Source organism: Talpa occidentalis, unplaced genomic scaffold (assembly GCF_014898055.3).
Source record: "Talpa occidentalis isolate TD23 unplaced genomic scaffold, MPIMG_talOcc4v2.1 talOcc4.6, whole genome shotgun sequence".
NCBI lineage: Eukaryota > Metazoa > Chordata > Mammalia > Eulipotyphla > Talpidae > Talpa > Talpa occidentalis.
This window is the reverse complement of record NW_023604972.1, coordinates 23,400,911-23,425,457: the sequence shown is the minus strand read 5'-3', so window position 1 is coordinate 23,425,457 and position 24,547 is coordinate 23,400,911. Positions and strand designations below refer to the sequence as shown.

Below are 24,547 nucleotides of genomic sequence, written 5' to 3'. Positions count from 1 at the left end.
CGCCTCCTGAATATGTAGATATTCTCTTTCTCCTGATTTTATTTATTTTTTAAAAAAAATGTTTATTGATTTACCATTGGTTTACAATACTGTCTCAGCAGCACAACTTCAACACCTTGATAATGAAGCAGTACAAAAACAGTGCTCCAATGTGCCACAAGTGGGTGGCTATCTCACCCCAGATAATGTTCAGGAGATCCACACAAGTGCCTCTCATGGAAGATGAGGTGGCACCCACAGCAGCAGCCTGAAGTATGAGCCAGACACTGGACCAGACAGCACCAAGAGGTGATGCTGCAAAACCAGAGGCTGTGGTCATCTTTTTGAGGCTCTGGGCCCAGCCCACGATGCTCATTGCAGCCATTGTCAGAGGCAGGGCTGGAGACAGGTGCAGCAGCAGTCTCTGTGAAGGCCTAGGCGGGGTGTCTAAGTCCATGAAGTCCATGAAATTCACTAAGGTCTGGTGAATCCATGAGGTCGACTGCTCTACGTGTCTCTCTCTTTAGAGGCTGGCAGCAGAATCCTTCTTTAAAAGTTGTCTGATAAATGCTTTGTCTTAGAAGGGCAGAAGAATTCTCTTCTTCAATTTGGTCCAACAAATCTCTTGGGAAGCTGGCTGCACACTGACTCAAGCTGGTGGTTACTCTGCCTAATATCCCCACAAGTCCCCCTCCCTATAAACTTGATTGGGCCATTTAGCACCAGTCAGCTCATTTTCCATTTTTCAATCCGAATAATTAATTCATGAAGTGAGCTTGCATTAAGCTCGCACCTGATTGGTCCATTTTTGAATCCCAGTGTCAACTATAAAAGGGTTGAAAAGCCAGCCCTGCCAGGTCAAGGAAGGCTTATGAGCCTGTTGGCTCTAGAGAGCTATTGCTGGAGCTGACCTTGCAGGGGCTAGGAGAGTGGGGATCATCCAATGGGAATGGACTGAAGCTGCCTTGCCTCAGCCCCAACAAAGCTGCCTTGCCCCATGGCACTAAGTGGTTGTGGGAATCTAGCAACAATATGTGTCTGTATCACACCATACCTACTACCACCACACCCATCATAGTCCTAGTGTTATTTGTCACTATCAAATTGACCCCCTCTATCCATTCCTCCCAATGTCTTTCCCCCCGCCCTGTAACCAACAAATTCTTCTCAGAGTAGCCATTTCTAGTAACCAATCACAAACTCTGCCCAAGGAATGTACTTCCTTATTCACGCTTTATAAACTGATGTGTAACAGTTGAGAGTTGAGAGTTGAGGGTCTTAACCACTTTTTGATTTTGCTTGAAGTTTCCCTTTTTATAGCTTGTTTCTTGCTCATAAAATATGCATATAAAGACTGAATTTTATTTTTAACACTGCTTTACATTAAATATCATCTCACTCAGGGGGTCTAGAAACAATTGAGACTGCAAGCAACTAAAGGTAGCCATAATACGTTTTTTTTCCATAAATGGCAAAAGATTAACACATTCCTTTTTATTTTATTTTCTTTAGACCTCAATGGAAATCAAGCAAACAAAATGTTAAAGAAAAATGACAGTCTTGACTAAGTTTATTCTCTTGGGACTGACAGCTGGAGATGAGTTGTCCCTTGTCCTTTCGGTCATATTTCTAGTTATCTACCTTATCACAGTAATAGGCAATGTAAGCATGATTTCGTTAATGAGAAGTGACTCAAGGAAACAAAAGAAAACAAAACGAAAGGAAAATAGCAAACAAAGAAGTGATTCAAGCAGCTTCCTGGTTGGTGAACACACAGAGATATGGGGAGAAAGACAAACCAGAACCAGGCATGGAAGCTCCATGCTCTTCCCCCATGCCTTGCCCTAAGTGTCTCTTGCCATCTGGCTGTTAGTGAGTTAGATCCTTTTATGATTAAGTGTTAATTTCAAAAGTCTAAAATAAAGTGGCTAAAAACTCCAGTGCACCTCTTCCTCAATCACCTCCCCTTTGTAGATCTTGTTATTCTACCAATGTCACTACTCAAATGCTGGTTCATTTCTTATCCAAGAAAAAAAATGATTTTCTTCATTGGTTACTTTTTTATAATTCCACTTTTTCATGTCCTGGTAATCACAAATTATTATGTACTTACAGTGATGTCTAACAACCACTACTCAGCCATCTGTAAGCTCTGGTTATATGGTAGCAAAATGTCCAGCTGTGTCTGTCTCTTTCTGGTTGCTACAACCACCTTTGCAATACACCTTTGTAAAGGGTCTGATGGTCTATCATGATTGTTTCATCTGTACTTTAGACCCAATGAGATCAACCACTGTTAATATATGGCCCTGCCTCTCTTAGTTCTCTCTTGCTCAGACACCTATGTCAAGAAGCTGCCATGTTTGTGGAACCACCCTGTTTTGAGTCTTGACTGTTAAACAGAGGATTAAACAAAAGTACTGGAATTGTAGACTTGATCTCAACTTTTTTTGAGGTGTGTAATGAAGGAAGTCATTACAGTATTAGTGGCAGGAATTCTTAGTTGCAACTATGAAGAATTTTCCTTGTGAGAAGTTTCTCTGCATTGCATGCTCCTATTACTTGGGCATTATCATCTTTCTAACCGGGATTGATTTTTGCCATCAGGAAAACTGGACTATAATTTGAATGCATCGTTTACTCTCCACATTAATGTTTTTAAAATAATTGATTCTTTTCCGTCATTAGGGGAAATGGTGCCTAGAAAACAACATGATGTTTACCCAGCACCCTAAAATACTTCCTTGGGCTGATTTTTTCCAGACCTCTTTCCTTTTCATTTGCTGAAGATTGAACTTCTTTCTCCTTAGTGAAGGGAGTGGTCTTACTCTTAATTGATACTGATTGGTCATTTCTTTTTGTTGGAAGTCAAATATTCTTTCTTGCTCATTATGATCCCACTTTTTATTTGTTTTTATATTCTTGGTTAATTAAGGCATGTGGTGAACTGGTTTGAGCAGAAGATTTTTTGGATAGTGAGGTGCAATATTCCCAGGACCACCCTCTCACAATCCCATTAAATGGGGTTCCCTCTTTCTTTTCTTACCTCTACTTAACTCATTCCTTTGACTAAAACTGACCCTGAAAGCTGGAAAAACTGCTTTTCATTGGCCACTTTCTCCAATAATTAGTGAATTTTTAATAATACCACAATCTTGCAAGGCCAAGCAGTCAGTGATTGTTAAAGGGAAATAATCATCTTGTAATTCAGACTGGTAGGAAACAGTCATTTCTAATTACTTGTCATAAGAGGAGACAATGCAATTAAAGATTCTGGCATAGACTAGAGACTCCACACAGTCACTCTCTCCATTGATTCATATTTTTGACTGCCTGAAAAGGCAAAGTCAGCCAGATTGACCATACACTCATCCAAAGTGGCTTTTACACAATGGGAAATATTTTATAGTTGTTTCGGGTTTTTGGTGGTTGTGGAGAACATGTTATTAAAAGCCAAGGTCCTCAGGTCTAGAGGAGTTATCAAGGATCGTTTCTGAATGAGATCTAGGCACACATAAACACACAGTAGAGTTGCTTCAGCATCTCAATAAAAGTCCTTTTTGACTTTTATGGTGAGCTGCTCATGATACAAGGATAACTTTGTTGCTCTATCCAAAAGGCAGATTTTAGTCCTCACCCCACTTGACCTTGATAGCAAAGACAATGTTAGGTGTTCACTAAATTCTATTTTATTTTCCTATTCCTGGAAATATAGGAGGACTGCGTTTTTTGGATTCCCCCAGTTAGTTTGAAACCTACATCTGGCCAAGACCTCTATGGGAAAGTGGTGGGTGTTACTTCTGTGCTGAAACACAGAAGAACATGTGTGAGCCCTCCATGCTCTTGCCCTATTATCATTGTTGAGACTGTAGGGGAATAATATTTGACACCTCAAAATATGTTTCAGGATTATTTCATGAGAGGGTTTCTGGAAGCTGGGTGTGCCATCTCCATTTGTCAGAGTGTCTATCTCCACGAAATAACCAATGGGAAGTCCAGATCTCTATAACTTTCATCAATGCACAAGGCAGCAACTTAAATATGAACAGTCATACCTGGGTTTACTGTCTCTTCCCTAGTAACTCCCCATAACTGACCTCCTTGCTGCCCCCAGCATCCTTTGTCTTTAGCTGATGTTATTTAGGGAGGTGATTCAGCTATTTCAGCGAGTTACTCAGTCTTACTGGGTTTCTTCCATGGAAACTGGAAGTATACATGTTCTTATTAAATGTCTTTTTGGCTTTTTCTGTCATCAATCTGTCTGATGTTAATTGGATTATTTGCCAGCCTAGAGGGGAAGTGTGAATCTTTCTCTCTCCCCAACTGGGTCTTTAAGAGGACAGAGACAAAAGATAGAACCAGCCGGGGGCCCTCGGTTCTCTGCTCAGGGTGTGTTCCCTTAGACTGCTGTAGCAGAGTGTGAAGGAGAACAAAACTTGTAGTATAAATCCATTGTGATTTTGGGGATTATTATGTCATTGCAGCCTCACCTTGCTTATTCTAACTTAAGATTTCTTTGGAGACATTTGACTAACTTTCCTTGGAATATGTGATTTAAAGCACACTCAATTCTCCTACTCTCTTGACTTTATCTTAGGCTTCTTTTACGTTTCTGCTTCCATTTCCAGTCTTTAAATTTTGAAGTTTCTTTGTTTTCTACCCTGAGCTCACCTTTCATTCTATTCCGTCTTCTTGTATCTATTATCAGATGAGGACTCTCAAATCCATATCTCCTGAATTATGGATCCCTATACCTGCCTATATACCTGCTGACATCTCATGTGCATTCAAACTTACTCTATTCAAATTTCAACCTAAAATTTCTCTTTCCCTCAAACCTGCTCCTCCTCCAGTTTATTTTACTCCTCAGTAAAATGTTTCAATATATTGTAGCTATTCTCCAAAGATGGCCCCCACATACCATACCTCCCCATATTCATACTCTTATTTAGAACCTCCTGCATTGACTCTGCCTGGCATTGGCCGCTTTTGCACTTTGGAGAGCCTTGAATTCCTGCCTGAGGTGTCCACCTTCCCTTGTGCAGAGTTCCTATGGAGAGAGTGAGGTTCTGAGTCTACATGAAAAGAGATGAGAAGCCTAATTCTCTCAATGTCCCAGCTGAGCCAGGCACCCAGCCATCTTCAACAAAACCCCAGACATGTGTTTGAAGTCATCACAGATGCTCCAGCTCCAGCTACCATTGACTACAAACACATGAGAAACATAAGATCAGCAGAAGAACTATCTAGTTGAACACCATCAACAGAGAATCATAAGAAATAATAAAACAATTGTTTAGCTATTAAATTTTGAGTGGTATTTTGAGTGGTTATACAGCAATCTAGTAAATAGAAACACTGTATTTCCAGAAACCTGGAAATCATCTTTTAATTTCTCTCCCTTATCATATACATCTAGTGCCCAACCTCTTTGAGTCTATATCTTAAATATTTCTTGCAGTAACCTTTTTCTAGATGCCACTGTTCAGTTCAAATTATCATGAGTCCACTCTTTTGTATTGGATCCCTCCTGTAGCAAGAGGAATCATTTAAAATGTAAGTATAGTGATGACCATTGCCAGCTGCCTCTAAGGTACCCATAGATTTCTATTGTTTTTAGGATTAAGTTCACTCTTAATAATGCTTACAAATCTATGCAAACCTTGGCCCCTATTTGTATTCCAGTCTTATGTGATTCTACATTGCTAATATCCTGAATTATTTCAATTTCTCTAGGGTGTTATGTTGTTTCTTGACACCTTGCTCTTTCTACCTAAAATACTTTCCCCTGTGATCATTCCCCCCCGCCTTTTTTTCCCCACCTATTTTCAAATTCCTACTCATAGTCCAGGTCTCAGCTTGAATATAATTTCCTCCTGGAAGTCTTCTCTGATCCTCCAAGCCTGGATGAGTTGCCCCATATTATTCATTAATTTCATCAAATTTTTATTGAGCATCTACTATGACTTAAACACTGCGCCACCATTCCTTGAGAAGAGCACATATCATGATGTTGTTCTGTAACTGTCTAGTTATTCCTACCAACCTACAAGCTCTGCCATAAAAAGTACCAATTTTACTTGGTTCCACTTTGCACCCTCAGTGTTGAGCACACAGTAGATTCTCAATTCCCTGACTATTGGGACTATGTCTGAACTTAATATTTTCTGAATTTTTTTTAAAAAAGATTTATTTATTTATCCAAGAACTGGGTACAGTCAGAAGTGTGGGAGGGTGACAGAATTCACCAGAGCCAGAGCGGAGAGCAGAACAGGCAGAAGGACCAAAGTACACTGCTGAGGGGAGCAGCGGGTGCAGCAGGAGAGGTCTGCGTGCCATGTGGGACCCTCGCCGGCAGCCGGGGATCGAATCGGCGCTGCAGAGGCTGCGGGCAGCTTTGCAGCCCAGTGCTCAACTGCTGAGCCACCAGGGGAGGCCCTGAAATTTTTTTTGCATTGAGAATATTATTTTACAAGTAGCAACATAATCATAGAATAAGTCTATAATCATGCATTTGAGAAAGATCCAAAGAAAATGTGATTTACTTGATCTCTGATGAGATACCCAAACATCAGCCACAAGTGAGATTTATTTTTTCTTTTCCATGAGATATCAGTGATAGCTCAGATCCTTAAGAATAGGGAAGTACTTTGGCTTTCATTTATACTGACCTACTTAACTTTCTCTCCATCCTAAACATAATGAATTAGCTTGCTACTAAAGAGAAATGTATCTAATGTCTGTATTTGAACTTGGGGTAGTCATGATTCTATTGGGTCACTTGAATAAAAGAGCTTGAGTTTGTTTATTAGTTTTCTAGGGCTACCATGACAAAGTACTACAAATTGGGTGGCTTAATTAACAGAAATTTATCGTCTTATATTTTGGGCACTTTGAGATCAAGATGCCAACAGTATTGGTTTCTTTTCTTGTTGAATGTAAAAGAGAATTTGTTCCATGTCTTATCCCTAGGAGAGAAGCTAGGGGTGGTTTGCCTGTAATCTTTGGCATTCTTTGACTTGTAGAAGCTTCACCTCAATTTCTGCCTTTGCCTTCACAAGCTGTTCTCCTTGTAGACATGTGTCTGAGTTCAAATTTTCATTTTTTTATGAGGACAGAAGTCATATTGGATTAGGGGCCCAATTTACTTCAATATGACATCATCTTAACTAATTACATCTGCAATGACTATTTCCAAATAAGATCATATTCTTAGGAACTGGGAATTAGGGCCTTAAATATGAATTTTTTGGGGGAGAGGAAAACAATTTAACTTGTAATAGTATCAAAGTAGAGGGAATACCACAGGGCAAATGGACTGCAAAACTCGTGACTGGTATGTTTCCAGGGATGAGTTCTGGAGCGAGATAGAAATGAGGGATTTGCCTAAAGTTCGAAACTGATTCTGCAGATGACTGGGAACAAGTTTCTTTTAGAGCAAACCTAAGCCTTGGTTTTATGTCTGTCTATCCACCTGGAAACTTTGTGGCTGCCATGCCTCAAGTCCAGACCACATGGTTTGGATTCTTCTAACGGAGAACTGTTTCTGACACCTCCGGTTTATAGGAGATAGATTGGTGTCATTTGGTATGTTGGTTTTTGGTGCCTGCATGATGAACCAACTTATATTTTATTTTTACTTATTGGGCAGGTCTATTGCATTTACAAATCTAAAAAGTAAAATAGTCATTATGCCAAAATGTAAAAAAAGACTCAAAACCCCCAATAGCCAAATTCAACAACCTTCTGAGTTACAGAGCTCAACCCCCACATTCTCAAAATGCACAAAACTTGGGAAGCAAGTGAATAATTGTGTGACAGAATTTGCTGAAATTACCTATTTTTCTTGATCGTTCCATTCATCATTTTATAGAGAAATATGAACTACCTGCATTCAACATTGGAGACGTATTCTTCCTATAAATAGATGCAGAAATACATCTTTTAAAATATTCTCAGGAAGTTTTAAATGTTTTTGTGGATGCTTTGGAAATATTGAGATATATTCTTCCTGGTTGATGAAACATTACTCAGCTATGAGTTCTTCCTAAAACCAGATGGCTTATGCTTCAGCCTAGACCAGACTGGAGAAAATGGCAATTCCAGGCACCAGTCTAGAATTGGAGACATCCACATCATGCTTTATGTAAGAGAATTAGCAGAAACTCATCTCAGTGTGTCTTCAAAAGAGGAAACTAAGCAGACAGTCTTGTTAATTTAGCATATAGACTTGGAATACAGTACAACATCCATCATCTCATCAAAATTCAATTAAAACATGGGTTACTGGCCAGAGAAAAGGAGCCAATTTTCTCTCTCCCCCTCTCTCTCTCTCTCTCTTTTTTTTTTGGAAGCGTTCTTGGACCATCACTAAACCCTTAATGGTTCTTTCATTATGGGAGCCAATTTGAGTGGATAGTTTGAATGTTTGAATGACCCCTTATATATTAAGAATTAGACATTGTGCACTTATATAATTGCTATTAATTTAAAGCATGCTGGCGCTAGCAATGTAGGTAGGTAGGTATGAAGGTTATTTTAATGTCTTCTTTTTAAGGACTTTTGATCTAATTTTAAAACTCTGCATCCTACAGGATCTTTTCTTGTGTGGCAGAGAATGTATAGCAGCGATTATCCACTTAGCCCAGATCTATTCCACGATTGAAAAAAATGTTATTTGCTAACACATATCAGACTTCACACAGGGAAAAGGTAAGCCCACAGGTCTAGTAATAAGATTTGCAGTGTTAAATGCAATTGGGTCTCAAATTTTAAGCAGTTAAATGTCTTAATTTGTTCTTTTCTTTCTACCTTAATATAATGAGGATAAACTTTGACACACAGCAGTTCTGCAAAGAGAAGATTTCTCCTTGTTCATTGTTTCTCAAACCAATCTTCTCTCCTAAAATTTGATTTCCGAAGTGCCTCACAGTCCTTAAGCCAGGTGGCTGCATGAGCCCACTTGGAACATTCATAATCATCTGAAATGAAAGCACACGCTAGAAGCCAGACACACTTAAGACAATCAAATGCTGTTAGTCACCAAGTAGAAATAACTCTTTTAACCTCTTGCTAACTCTGCCCTTTAGCCCACTGACTCCAGCATTAGGTTGCTGAAGGGAAACACTGAGACTCTGAAATAAGTTGTATGAATCTCTCTGGGTTAAGTACTTATGTGTCCTTTTATCCACTGCAATTCATTCTCCTGGTGCTTTGTACCAAATATAAGGATATTGTCAATTGCAGGTTTTCCTTGTGGTTTCAAGAAAGGAAATTATCGTGTGCTTTTCAAAGGACACGGGAGAATCCTGTCTATCGAAGTCTTTCAGCCCAGCCTTAAATATTTGAATAGTAAATAATATAGTCTTTTTCCCATATCAGTTGGTACTTCATCTCAGGACAGCTTTGTTGAGGAAGTGATACGGATTGTAGAAAATCAAAGAAATACAGTGAAGGTTTGTGGGAGGACACTATGAATTTGGTGTTGACAGTTCGCTTTTTGTTTCTCCGCTTTTGTTATCTTAACAGATTTGTGCTGGGACTCGTGTGTTTCCCATTACTTGATTAGCCTGAGGAGTAACTGGGCTTTATTGTTGATGTAGTTTCCTTGTGATCAGGAGAATGAGACAATGAATTCAACTTCCGGGAGCTGTTATGGGGTGGTTGTAATCGTGCTTACTGAAAAAGAGCTATCAAATATCCTCCTTTTTGTTTTTGTTTCCCCTTAAATGGTAAAGTCAGGAGATTGGCACAGAGAAAGGATAAATAAGAACAAAGGTAAACCAATGACATTAAAGGCAGTGTAGGTGTTACTAGGGAAAAACTATGTAACTTGTTAAATATTGACTTTAAAACAAGTACAGCAACACTTTTAAAAATTGTATTATTTTTTGTGTAGATAATGTTGGCTCACAACACTGTATATGGCTCAGAGATATAGGTTCACACCTTTCCGATGCATGTGACCAACCACATACACCCCCAAGGCACCCATAATCCTCCCCTATTACTCATTGGGGCTGCTCCCTCTTGTTGCCTTGGCTCTTACCTCAAAGAAGCCTTGACTTTCTACCTTCATAGTTTCAGATGTAATTATTCCAGCTGGTTTTATTTCTGTCATTTTTGTGGTTGGACATCAAGAATTAAAACATGGCCTAAGAATTAAAAAAAAGTCTGCTTATTACTATGCATTGGAGCAAAGAAAGTTTGTTCAATAAATGGTGCTGGGAAAACTGGGTTGCTACATGCAAAAGAATGAAGCTTGACCACTACCTCACACCATACACAAAAATCAACTCAAAATGGATTAAAGAACTAGACATAAGACCTGAAACCATAAAATACATAGAAGGAAATATAGGTGAAACACTACATGATTTGCATATCAAAGACATCTTTACAGACACATCACCCAAAGCAGTGATAGTGAAGGCAAAGATCAACAGCTGGGACTACATCAAATTAAAGAGCTTCTGCACAGCAAAAGAGACAATAACAAAAACAAAGAGAAACCCCACCAACTGGGACAACATTTTTGCACCCAACACTAATGATAAAGGACTGATCACAAAAATCTGCAAAGAGCTGATGAGACTCAACAACAACAAAGAAAATACTCAGTCAAAAAATGGGCAGAAGGGCTAAAAAGAAACTTCTCTGAAGAGGAAATGCAAATGGCCAACAGACATATGAAAAAATGTTCAACATCACTTGTCATCAGGGAAATGCAAATCAAAACTACCATGAGATACCATCTCACACCAGTGAGAATGGCACATATTAAAAAAACTAGCAACAACAAATGTTGGCGAGGTTGTGGAGAAAAAGGAACTCTCCTGCACTGTTGGTGGGAATGCAAACTGGTCCAACCACTATGGAGAGCTGTGTGGAGATTTCTGGACCTACTGAACATAGAGCTTCCATATGATCCTGCAATTCCACTCCTAGGTATTTACCCAAAGGACACAGAAACATCAATTCCAAAGAACACCTGCACCCCTATGTTTATAGCAGCACTATTTACAATAGCTAAGCTATGGAAACAACCCAAATGCCCAAAAATAGATGACTGGATCAAGAAGATGTGGTACATATATACCATGGAATATTACTCAGCATTCAAAAAAGATAAACACATGCAATTTGCAGCAACCTGGATGGCGCTGGAAGGGATCATGCTCAGCGAAATAAGCCAAAAAGAAAAAGAAAAATACCGGATGGTCTCACTCATAGCAGGAATCTAGAAAACTTAAATAAGGGATCAGGAAAATGAATAACTATAAGAAAGTGAAAATCAAAATCAACAAAAAACTATGAACCAGAGACACTTTTTGGGGGGTGGGGGACGGGAGGGGAGGGATTGGGGTCAGAATGGGGCATGTGCAGTTGTATGGGGGAATATAAAAATAAAATTTATTATTAAAAAAAAAGTCTGCTTATTATCAAAGTATTTGTGTGATTTCCCATATGTGTGAATTTTTCAATTCATGAATCCTAAGTGTTCTGCAGAACCTAAGTGCCACAGGATGTTGATAAGAGTCTAGAATAGTTTCTTGGTGAAATCTGTTTAGAAAAGTGTGGGTTTAACAAATTTAAATGAACTGTTGCTGAGTTGCTCAGGTCTTCGGTATGCATTCTATATCTCCAAGAAAAAGAATGCATTGTACTTTCTATACATGCTTGATCAAATCATATTCTTGAAGAGCATGTCATACAAAACATCTGAGAAAAACACTTTGGAAAGTGCTCATTCATGTCAAATTACCATGTTTTCTGAGAACCTATTCTCTTTTGAAACAGAGCTACAGGGGACAGCTATCCAAGGATAGCACTAGTGGAGGACGGGCCGCTTTCTGCAGACTCTTCACCCATATACACAATTGCAAGACCCCCTCAGGCTCAGGGAAAAACAATAATGGGGTTTATTTAACAAACAGGAAACAAGGACTTCTCAAGGCCACAGGTAGTCCAAAAATCCTAAACCACAGGCTACCCGTCCAAGATGGTGCTGTCCCATCAGTGAGGGCATGGAGTTGGTGGCCAGAATCAAACTCACCGCAGCTGGAGGTGCTCACAGGCGGGGTTGCTGAGATAATACTGCAGTGACCCACAGCCATGGTCTGAAGGTTGGGATGGACACCCGATCAGACAGCAGTGAAAGCAGCAGCACCAGGAGGTGATGCTGGATAATTAATAGCTCTCAGGGGTGACCTGGACACAAATTGTTTGTCACCTGTCAATAGCACTGGACAGTGGTGCTGGTTACCTGGTCACTAACGTTACAACTCCTTGTAAGTTGTTGGCCCACACCAACAACAAACAGTTCTTTACAATTTACGGGTGATGCCAGAGGCAGGCCCTGGGCCTCTGGGAATCTCTTTGACTTCTCTGTGAAGCTTTTCAGCTTTTCTTCTTCCTTTGGAGGTTGGCTACTGGATGCGTCTTAGAGCATCCAGCTCAAGTGCTGAGTCTAAGTGAGTCCAGTGAGTCCAAGCAAACAAACATAACAGAGCAAGTCCAGACCATCTCAAGTGAATCCAAGAGAATCTGGTCTCAGCAAATCTCAGAGAGTGCAGGGTGCAGTGCTCCAAGCTGGCATCCGCACTACCACCACCTCCTCTTCTTATAGGATCCCCCCATTAACAAATCTGATTGGACCAGTTTCAATCCTATGGCTGATTGAACAATTTACCAATCAGCTCATAGCTTGCACCTGATCTGTCCATTCCACCATTCAGGCACTCAGATCCGAGGGCCTCTCTACTGCCTGCAGCTAGAGGAGCCACAGCACTGGAGCTGGCCCCATTGGGCCCCAGGGCCTGCATGCCCTGGAGTGGCGAGGTAGGGGAACTACTGCCATCTGTCATCACCACTGGCTCTGCCAGCAGCCTGAGCCTCAGTGGGGCCACTGGTGGCAGGTAGTAAAATGCCCACCACCCACTGCCGCTTGTATTGCAAGCCAGCAGTGCTCATGGGCTACGCACCTGAGCCCCAAGGTGGGGGGTCTCTGATTCCTCTTTGTCAGCTTCTGTTATTTGATGTTCCTAGAGTTCAATTCCATGGCAAAATTGAGTAAAGTTTTGCCTTTTTTTTTTTTTTTACCTCAAGGAACAGGAAAATAGAGGCCCCAAACCTATTTTCTCAAGGACAGCAGATCTGATTCAAAATCAAAAGGCTGATTCATCTTATTGTTGAGGATATTTGCTTTAAACTTGAACTGGATCCTTCTTCCCATCTTAAAGCACCCCCTGCTGTGTAAATGTGAGGCCCTATTATACTTGAAAAGTACTAACACTGGATTTAGAAAAATGATATAAGTTTTACTGAAGTATTTTTTGCAACATCATTTTAAAGCTTGGGCGAATGCTTCAAGTGTGACGACAAATAAAGAGGAGACTACGCGATATCAGCTGCAAGTTCATATTAAGATCTCAGACTGTCCCACAGAAAAAGAACTTTTATTATCCACGATCAGGGGGCTGCAGCTGAACAACTCACCGGTCACGTCTGGAGCAGCGTGGCTGCCAAGAGCAGGCCCTGTGAGGACTGAATACCCAAATGAATTCTCTTTATTCAAGCCTAGACTACATAGAATTTTGGTAATAGAATAAATCCTAATAAACGGTCTTATCTGGTGTGTATATAGAAGAGGACTTCTTTCTATATGTGGTAATGTTCTTATTTTTTCATATTATAAAAGCAATAGATTTTCAGTGTGGCAAAACACACAAAGGCATGCAGACAGACTAAAAACCATCAGAAATCCCATTAATCAGTAATAACTGGACCTCCCTGGTGGCTTAGCGGTTAAGTCTCAGGGCTATCACGCTATCACCACCACTGTCTCTGGTGAATCCTCTCGTCCCCTCACCTCCGGCCTACATCCCAGTTCATCTGTACATAAATAAATAAATCTTTAAAAATATCAGAAATAGGGCCTCCCCGGTGGTGCAGCGGTTGAGCGCTGGGTTGCGAAGCTGCCCTCAGCCCCTGCAGCGCCGGTTCGATCCCCAGCTGCTCCCCGGCCATGGGAGGAGGGTCCCACATGGCTCGCAGACCTCTCCTGCCGCCTGCTGCTCCCCTCAGCAGTGTACTTTGGTCCTTCTGCCTGCTCTGCTCCCCGCTCTGGCTCTGGTGAATTCTCTCGCCCTCCCGCGCTTCTGACTGTACCCAGTGCTTGTATAAATAAATAAATAAATCTTTAAAAAAAAATCAGAAATAACTTATCCATATTTTGTTTTGTTTATTTCAATATTTAATTTCTTTTTGAGTTGGGGTATATTTTGTGGGATGTGTTGAGGCCTTATAGCATTTGTGGTCAAATGCTGTTAGTTAGGATTTATGCTAGGGGCAGATTCTCTTCTCAGAAGAGCTATGCTGGTGAACTGTCCAGTCACGCAGAGAAGTGAAGCAAGGTTTTTTCATACTGTAGCCTGAATATTGGTACCTACTATTACAGCTTGCACTCCACTACTCCTGATTCTAACACATGGAAATCCCAATGCTAATAGAAACATTTTCTATATATGTCCCATTTTAAATATATTATCCAAATTAAGCCTCACAACAACTCCATGTTGTTTTTATCCCACGTGGCAGAGAGAAAACCAAGGCACAGAGAAGATAAGTAACTTGCCCAATGCCATAAGTAGTAAGAGGTGGAACTGGGATTTGAACCTGGACAGTCCAACTCAGAGTGTTTCTTTAGATAGAGAAGTTAACGGAGATTTTTAATAAGATAAAGGTTGTTTTCATTGTGGGCTCATTGTTGCCGGAAGAAATCATTGTGATGTTAGCTGACTTGATTCTGATTTCTCTAGCATGTTCAGACACTAGGGCGCTCTCCAAGGGACAGGGGGAAAGGTGGGGATTGAGGGGGTTAGAGGAGGAGAAAATAATGGAGTCAGGGAGAGGGAGAAAGAAAAGGGGGAGCTGATTCTAGTTGAGAGGAGTGTTTCTCAAGCAGTGTTTGAGCTAGGGGGCTGGTGTGAGCAATGGATTTTAAGAGCAATGATAAATGAATTTGAGATTTTCTCTCTCCTCCCCCACCCTATTTTCCTTTTTTTTTTTAATCTTTTTAAATTTTTTTAATCTTTTATTTTTTTTTAACTTTTTTATTTTTATTTTTTTTTTTTTAAGGTTTATTTACACAAGCACTGGGTACAGTCAGAAGCGCAGGAGGGTGAGAAAATTCACCAGAGCCAGAGCAGGGAGCAGAGCAGGCAGAGTGATGAAATACACTGCTGAGGGGAGCAGCAGGTGGCAGGAGAGGTCTGCGCGCCATGTGGGACCCTCACGGGAAGTCGGGGATGGAACCGGCGCTGTAGAGGCTGTGGGCAGCCCCACAGCCCAACGCTCAACCACTGTGCCACCAGGGGAGGCCCTATTTTCCTTTCTTGATGTATGATTTAGCTGAACTGTCCTCAAACCATGTTTAAGTTTATTAAACCACAAGAGTCCTTTGTTAGCTGATTGCTGAAGAACAAAGGATTGATGAGTTTCTTCCAGGTCTGGAAGGAATGATGACATAGGTAAAAGTGACAAAAAAAGAAACCTGGGGCAACAGTTGGGTACGAAAGGTGGAAAACAAAAACCAGAACATTCTGGAGATCATCAGAAATAGCTGCAAAGGGAAACAGACTTCCTATAGTGCTGTAGGATGGGCATAGATTTATATTTGCGTTTTATGGGGAAACTCAATTCTGTAAGACTTGAAAACTAGGGACACTCGGGTTATATATATAACACAAAACATGTGATATATAATTTATTCACATATATACACTCTATTTTACTTATAAAACTTAACTCATATTATATATTCTGGCATTTTATGGAATATTTTATTGTGGCTATTTTAATAACAAAATATTTTTGAAAATTCAGTTTTTAATGACAGAATGCCATTATAAGGATGAAGCATAATTTTTAGAACTATTTCTGAGTTGTTATCTAGGATGTTCTCTGATTTTTTGTATATGTAAATAACAATGGGAGACAGGCTGTCCTTTGTCATCATTTATTGTATATCATAACAATAGAGTAAGACACGAAAAAAAATGAGGACATAATCAAAAGAGACAATAATCATCTTTTTTGTAGATCATGACTGACTACAAAGAAAATCCAAGAGAAATGATAATATATTAGAACTAATAAGAAATCTAGTAAAGTTGCTTGGTGCAAGATTAATATAAAAACAAGTCAGTGGTATTTTTTACACTAGCAATACCAATTAGAAATTTATAATCTATATATTCATGTTTGATCAAAATCCCAAGATGCGTTTTAGGTATTATCCTCAAGTCCTAAAGAATAAAGGTCCATAAACAGCCTAGACAATTTTGGGGAAGAGGGAAAGCTTACCTTCCCTGTTATCAAGACTTACTATAAACATATTGTAATTAAAACAAATATTGATATATAGGGATAGATGACTAGACGAATGATAGGTAATAACTGGTCAGAAATAGACTCAGACATATACAAAATATCTCTTATAGAAGTGACATTACAAATCAGCAAGGGGAGAATGAATTATTTAATAAATGGTTCTGAGAAAGTAGACTAATCAGAAGATAGGTGTCTACTTCATGTGAAAAATCTAATTGTGAAATTCAAAACTTAAAAAAAATAATTAAGAGAGTAGGTAGCCGAATGCCAGTATGAAATTAAAGTAGGGAAGAATTTCTTAATGAGACATAAAAAGCATAAAATATAAACAAATATTTACTATGTTAAAATTAAAATTTGACTACTGAAAGACACCTTAATGTTAAAAAGATCAGCCATAAGTTGAGAGAAAATTTGCAATGCATGTGATTGATAAAATATTAGGGTTTGGAATATTTACAAAAATCCGTAAAAAGCAATAAAAAGAAAAGCAATTCAATAGCAAAATAGTCAAATTCAAGGAAGACAGCCAATTCACAGAAGTGATGCTAGGATGTCCAAAAAAGACAAGAAATAGGCCCAAGTTTTGGATACAATGTAGAGAAATAGAACCTTTCATACATTGTTGTCAGATTATTTGAAACCATCACTTTAGAAAGTAGTTTGGCAATATCTAGTAGGGATGGAGATTTATGACAAAGCAGAATATATAAATAAATGATAAAAAATTAAAAGATAATAAAGTTGATACTTTCCAACTGCCTTCCTTGACAGCATCTCCCTACTCCAACCCCTAATTGTGAATTCATTTGTATTATTCCTTTGTTTTGCTTGACTCTTTGTATTACATAGCCACAGAAATTACAATGCTTAGTTTTCTACTATTGTATTTGGACTTGATATAAATGATATCTTGCTGTGTGTGTACTCTTCAGTGTCCTGCTAATTTAATCTAGTGTTATTGTTTCTGAAATTTATCCAAATGTATGTGTGCACTCTGTAGTTCACTCATTTTTCACTGTTAAAATGGGATACCATAATTTATGTCTAAGTAGCACTGTGAAGGACACAGTTGTTTGAGTCTCCTGGAGTGCATGTGTGAGAGTTTCTGGGGCATCTTTAGAGTTCAGCAAAGGGTATTTATGTTTCAGAAGTGAAGTTACTGTGTCAAGGGATAGGAGCTTCATCAGCATTGCAATAAATTGCAGAATTGTTTACCAACATATATTGTTATAACAGTGTATGTTTCCATTGCTCCACATCCTTCCTAACACATGTTGTCAAAGCTGTAAATATTTATCATGCTGGCAGGTATAAAATGGCATCTTAGAATAACTTTAATTTGCATTTTCTTCCTAATAAAGTTGGATATATACCTTTTTTTAGTTATTTAACTTTTCATGGAATAGCTATTCATATCTTTTATCCATTTTTCTATTGTCCTATTTGCAATTTTGATACTTTGATACTTTGGAGTTCTTTATGTAGTTCTGCTACTAATTCTTTGTTGATTACACGTATAACAAATACCTCCTACTGGCTTGTGACTTTTGAAAAAAACATTTTTCCCCTTTGTTCAGTGGTTATTTGTTTTTAAATGTTTTATTGACGTGACATTGTATTATAACACTGTATAGGTTTTAGGTGTGCATTATTATAATTCAAATCTGTATATGCCACATTAAGTTCACTTAAAGTCCAGTTCTACCCTTCAAACAATTGATCTTTTTTATCCCATTGCCACCACCTTACTCCTTCCTTCTGGTGCTCCCTAAAAACTTATTTTAGTTTTATTTAATTCATTCTTTTGAGAGACTTCTTTTTTGTGATGACGTTTCAAATTCCTAATGTAATTGAATGACTTTCTATGTTTCCAAGTTGGAGGGGCCTATTGGTATTTAAACTTGCATTTCTTTGATCACTACTAGTAAGTTTGAACATTTTTTCATGTTTATTAGCTATTTATATTTTTTGCCAATTTTTTTTACCCTTTGCCTATTTTCTATTGATTTTTAAAGTAGTTCATATGTAATCTTTTTTATATTTGTTGGGAATATTTCCTCCACTTTTTAATTACTTTAAACTTTTGCTTAAAATTCCCTCTTGTATTTAAAAATATTTTAACTGTCATTCTTTCTTTTCCTGTTTTGCTTTGTTAGTTTTTTCCCTCAAGTTGTTTTTCACTTTAATTCATCTGGGATTGACTGTATTGTGAGGAGGTGTATTAGCCAACTGCTCTTCCTTTACTGATTTGTGACACCGTTATTATACATGAACAATTAAGTTCATTTTTATGTTTCTCTGGATCTATTTCTGGACCATCTACTTTTGTAATTAATTACAATTAATTTATCAATTCTTGCTCAAGTTATGTACATTGTTTATTGTTATCTCTATAGTAAATTTTGCTACTTAATAAATTCCTTGATTATTTCTTCTATTCAAACCTTCCTGGTTCATCTTAGAATAGGCATTCTCCATTTGTCTAGCCAACTATCCCATTTGTTTCCCAAGTGTTATTATATAAAACCACACTGATTTTCAAAGCCTTAAAACACATGAATTAATGGTGTTAGAAATAATAATGTTAGAAATCATGATAAGTATCATCACAACTTTTCCTGGGTTTAGAAGTGTTGATGATTCTGGATCATAGCATTGTAATGACTGCTCATTCATAGAAAGTTGCTGTGTAGTGCTTGTAAAAACAGTGGACCGGGGCTTCCTACAGTTATACTGTGTTCATTTTCAGCCAAGGTGTTTTCTAAACCCACAGAGCCTGTTGGAATAACTCTCAATCTCCTTGATGAACAATAAGGGAAATGAGGACAAAGTCATTATTCCTGCTGAAAAAATCAAATACTGATAATGTAGCCATGAGTCTGTTTGCGGTGAAGTAACACTGTGCTATATGAATCAGTGTGGTGTGTCCTCAGTGTCCTCTGGTGCTTCCTTTGTTCAGGCTTTGGATGTTGAGTTAAAGAAAGTGGAGGTCCAGTTGTGAAATAAAAGTTGAGTTGGACAAATGTGTAATCTACCAGGCGAGGCTGTTCTTTCTGGAGATGAGACTTGGGCAGGAGGGAGGGAAGATTTGGAGTGGGTATATGTTGAGACCTCTGTGGGGCTCTAGCCATATGTTGAGACCTCTGTGGTGGGTATGGAGAGGTTTCTCAGCCTTCACCCCAGCAAATACCAACTGTCCAAGTCTCCATGACTAGGGACAGCTCTTGTTCCTCAGAGAGAGAAAAGCCAAGGAGCAAACAATGGAATACTAAGTTCATTTGAGTGTTTTACTTATAAGTCTAAGTTTAGTATAGAGTGTTGTAGTCTCTGAGTGCAGATCAATCTGCCAAAGTCCCTATGATCAGGCGTCTTCCTCGTTGGTCTCCTATCAGGGCCCAGATGTAAGAGTCAAGCACAGTTGAAAAGGAACTTAATTTGATCATCTACAACTGGGGACAGTTGGCAAAATAATACTGTAAAGTCTTATTATTAGTCAGAAGTCACTAATCCCTTTTATACCTGTATTTCTTAGCAATACAAAGGGGAGGCATACATCTATCTTCTCATGTCATAAATGCTACTCGATAAATAAAATGCTCCAAAAGTATACTTGATAAAATGATGCTAAATTTAGAAAAATTTTACATTATATATCTGTGGACTTTCTTTTCCTTTTGAGTCACTCAAAAGCAAGAACAAAACAATTCAGGGAAGGAATGGCTTGGGGAAACACTGACAGGTGCCATCAAAATGGCAATCTTTGATGACCATAAACAGGTGATGCTACCCCAAAATGCTATAAATATGAGCAATACCATCTGCTGATTAATGGCTCAGGGCACTCTGGAAAGCAAATATTTTGCATGGCCATATCTTAATATATTTAGCAAATGAAAAGACTTACAGCAAAGTAAGTTAATAGAAGCTGATAGTAGAGCAAAGAAAGATATATCAGGTTGCAAACTGGTAGTCAAAGAAGAAAATTGCATCTCCAGATGTGTTTTGTGTAGCCTCACAATTTTGGCTTGGCACTGCATTGGAAAATATTTTGAATTCTTGAAATTCAAATATCTGGAGATTTCATATGAAAACACTTGGTTGGAGACAAATAACTGACTACTTCTTTAATCACAACTGTTCTTTTTTCATTTTCCATAGTCCACACTGCTCTCTATTATCCTCTTCTGGCTCTCATTTATAATGCTTGACTTGTGTCTCCAGTCATAGGACTTTGTAATCCCTGATTTAGATAATAATGCCAAAGGACAGGGAAGGATCTTTTGTGTCTAGGCTAAGACCAGGAAGAAAGTCTTGTGTTGTAGAAAGTTAATAGAATGAAAGCTAGCTCAACATATCTGAGATAAAATGTAGTCCTCTTAATGAAGATACTCTTTATAGACTACATGCTAGAATAACAATCTTTGTTTTGAAATGCTTTCTAGTTGAATGGACTTTCATTTAAATAACAATGGATATATGAAATTACTCTGATAGTTACTACCACTGTTGAGAAAGGAAAAGAATCCACTTTTCCATGAAAACAGGAACAGCAACTAACTGTTACTAAACTTTACAAGAAGCAGAATACAGCTTGGGATTGCAATTAGAAAATTGCATTTCAAAGTGATGGAAACTTTCAAGGAATTTGCTTGCTATATACCACCACTGACAAATTAGGAAAACAATGCAAAGCAAGATACCTAGATTGACATATAGACATATGAATTTTAGAATATTAACAGTATCAATAGGATGCCACCATTTCTCAGTATATTCCCTGGTTCAACAATCAAGAAAAAGGCCCTCTGTGGAACAATGTGTATGTATACAGAGAGAGAGCACTGAGGCAACACTGGGGCAAGTAGCAGGACACATGGACTTTAAGGGCTTGGTTTGCTTTTCCATTAGCCAGACCTGGAAGTTGGCCAGCTTCTGGTTGTTTCAAATGATTTCCATTGGCATTTATTTGCATGGTCTCTCTTAATTTACTGTGTCTCATGTCAAAGAGTTTAAATCCTTCCATAGAGGGTAATTCCTCTGTAAATCCCACAACCAGCTGGAAAGTTTGATTTGTGTTAAATATTTGACCTCAAAAAGGAGTCACTATGCATATGCAAATTTGCACCACTGCTGTCATTTGGCTACCTAACCCTGGACAAAAAATGCAAGGAAGAAAACCAACTCCCACTCCTCCAGAAAAAAATCAATGGAATACAAAGTTGATTTGAGTATTTTATTTATAAATGTACATTTACTATAAAAGCTGTTGCATTTTAGACAACTTTTTATTTTTATTTTTTAATTTTTTTTTTACTATTTATCAGAGGCATTTTAGAATAAATATTTAAAATGAAGGTTAGTGTAACTGATGTAGAACATTGGCCCACCCAGAACAGTAACAGCTTTTGGACGACTCACATATGAGGTGGATCATTTCAGCTCGTTAAGTCTTACACTGTGTATAGATAACTATAATATGTATTGCATTAATAACTACATAGAAAGAATGAAATGTCATGAAAGTTTACTAGTGAAAACAAAGAGTTATCTGTTTTTTTCTTAAGAGAAGGGACTAGCTTTTGGAGGATGAGAAAAAAAATCAGATATACTTCCTCAGGAACAATAAATCACTCACTTGCCTCATCTGTTTTTTAAACAAACACATTTACATTGTAGCTCAACAGAGCAGAACATTTTTTTTCCCTGGGATCTCAAAGATTATTTGAAAAGAAATAGATCATACTCATTATGCTGCATTGGAAAAAACAAAATCTAGTCTGCCTGAGCTGCCATGTAACAGACTCCAAATGAAATATAAATCAAATATAAATAGAAACAGTTGGCAATTAGAATTTAGAAAACGTTGGAGATTATTCTGTGCTGGTGACTATTGTTCATTATGGGAAAGCACATTTTGCAGTTGGAGAATGGGGCTTTATCTTTCTTGACTTGATTCTAGCTTCAATACATGTACAATGAGTCTCACTAAGAAATATGTATAAATGGGTTTGTGAAACCAGAAGAGAATGTGCAATATTCATATAATCCTTACATAACGGATGGAGTTCCACATGTAAAAAGGATTCTATAAAAATCGGTTATGAATGATCATATTGTACATGTTTTGTGCATTATTTGTGGTAAAGTACTCTGCTAATATCATGCAAAGTGTAAACATCCACATTATCAAAATATTTAATAAAACATGCAGGTGGTTAATCAAAATATTGGACTTAATCTGTACATTTTCAAAACTTTTTTCTTTTTCTTTTAATTTTTTTTCTATTTTTTCTTTTTCTTTTTTTAATTTTTTTTTCCTGTAAAACAGCAAACATCTCCATGAGAAGTTTTGGGAACTTGGAAGTGACTTCATCTCTCTTCGATGTACTGCATCCATAATTCATCACTATGTGCAACAGCTTTGCATTTTCTAAGGCACAATTTTTAATGAAATGATGTATAAATTTCAGTCTAACATCAGCTCATCCAAATGACAAAATGGTCAAATACCTCCAGTGGCTGAGGAAATTTCTGCACTGACATGGAACCTGCATGCAGAGAACCGTCTAGCATGTAAATAAATAATTGCTAGCCATACTCAATAAGTCACAGAAAAAAAAATTATTGCTTACATAACAGAAAAACATCTACTTGATCTCCTTTTATGACTACATTAACCTAGTAGGAGTATATCCATAATCTACATTCACAAAATGTCATCTTCACTTATTTGCCATTGTTTTAAGGCAGAATAAATAGTCCCCTTTGCCCAGTCTTAAAGAAAACAGCCTGGAGATCTAACATGTGAGCTTGTTAGTAACGTGATTCCTCTCTTGGCCAGCTGACACTCATCACACAGGTAAAAAGCATACCAGTTCTCCACGGAGTTCCTCTTTAAACTTTGCCACGAGCAAGGTCCAGAATTCTTGAAAGTAAAGGGTTGATGATGGAGGACCAGGGAGGAGAGCATATGTCCATGGGAGAGGATGGGTTGAACGTGAGCTGTAAGTTCTTGCTGACCCCACATCAGTGGCTTATCACATCATATGTCATTTGGATTCTATTAGGATGGACTTAATGCTTTTCCTTAGATGTGCTTCAGGCCCTCAAGGAGAACCTGCAGGCAAGGGTGAGCAGCCGTCACACCAACGATGGGCTTATCTCCAGGAGAGCTTCCACAGGCTTCCTATTAATGTCTTACTGAATCTACTGCCTGAAGAGAAGCAAGCAACCGAGACCTCGTGGTGATCATGGACCCACCACTCTTTTGAAGATTAAACTTCCTCACAGATTTTGGTAATAACTTTGGAAATGATGATTGACATAATTCCCTCTGATTTCTTCCTACCCTTAAGCAATGTCCCAGAGTGTAAGCCTGGCTGATATTGCCAAGGTTCTCTTTATTTGACGGACTGGCCTCTATTAATGACATAAATTCCAAGGTACACCAAATCTAATACTAATGGTGCAATAATTTATTGGTATGACTTCTACCTCAAAAGGTAAGTAACACAAATGTTTCAGGATTACAGTATCTATTATCTTTGCATTAAAAACAAGTTATAGCTCAGCGCTATATGACGTGATTTTAGTTTCTGAAATGCATTCACTGTATGCTCCTGTCTGACAAGACCGCATGTCTTAAATTGGCATATTTTGCACTTTCTGCAGCTCAATTCTGTAAACATAAAGTGTTTCTTTTCTAGAAATACTAAAACAAAAACAGGTTTATTGCATCTTTTATCTCATTAATTCCCAAAGAAGAGAATAACAAATTTTAATCCATAAGCCTGTTTCACCTCACTAAGAACCTTTTTTGAATTAGTCAGGATCATTACAATTCAGTATCTTTTGTATATACTGTGCAAATGCAAAAAAAAAACAAAAACAAAAACAAACAAAAAAACCAACCAAAAACCCCAAGCAGGTAAAACACAAACACTGTGCTACAAAATGACAAATACCAACTTTTAGAATAGCCTTTCAGAAATTAGATGAATGCTGAGAAGTCCCCTGAACTTGGGATTTTGTTAAAGGAACACCAGGGACATTCTCAAGAAAGAAATGGTGAGTGATTTGGAAGCTTGAAAATATCACAATGTTGTGGGTTGGCCAGCACCTGTGACAAAGAAAAGAAATATTTAGTTGAAGTAGGCAATGCCCCTTGCTTCAG

The 24,547-nt window shown here is 38.2% G+C and overlaps 1 protein-coding gene across 6 annotated transcripts in view; it reads right to left on the bottom strand.

The window, feature by feature from the left end:
- Nucleotides 1-21,593: 21,593 nt before the first annotated feature.
- The window catches only part of LIMCH1 (LIM and calponin homology domains 1), a 79,381-nt gene continuing 76,427 nt past the window's right edge, over nucleotides 21,594-24,547 (bottom strand). For all 6 annotated transcript variants that reach the window (XM_037530275.2, XM_037530277.2, XM_037530279.2 and 3 more), the window contains one exon: nucleotides 21,594-24,493. In XM_037530275.2, coding sequence (XP_037386172.1) covers nucleotides 24,468-24,493 — 26 coding nt within the window. In that variant the 3' untranslated portion in view covers nucleotides 21,594-24,467. The remainder of the gene's footprint in view (nucleotides 24,494-24,547) is intronic.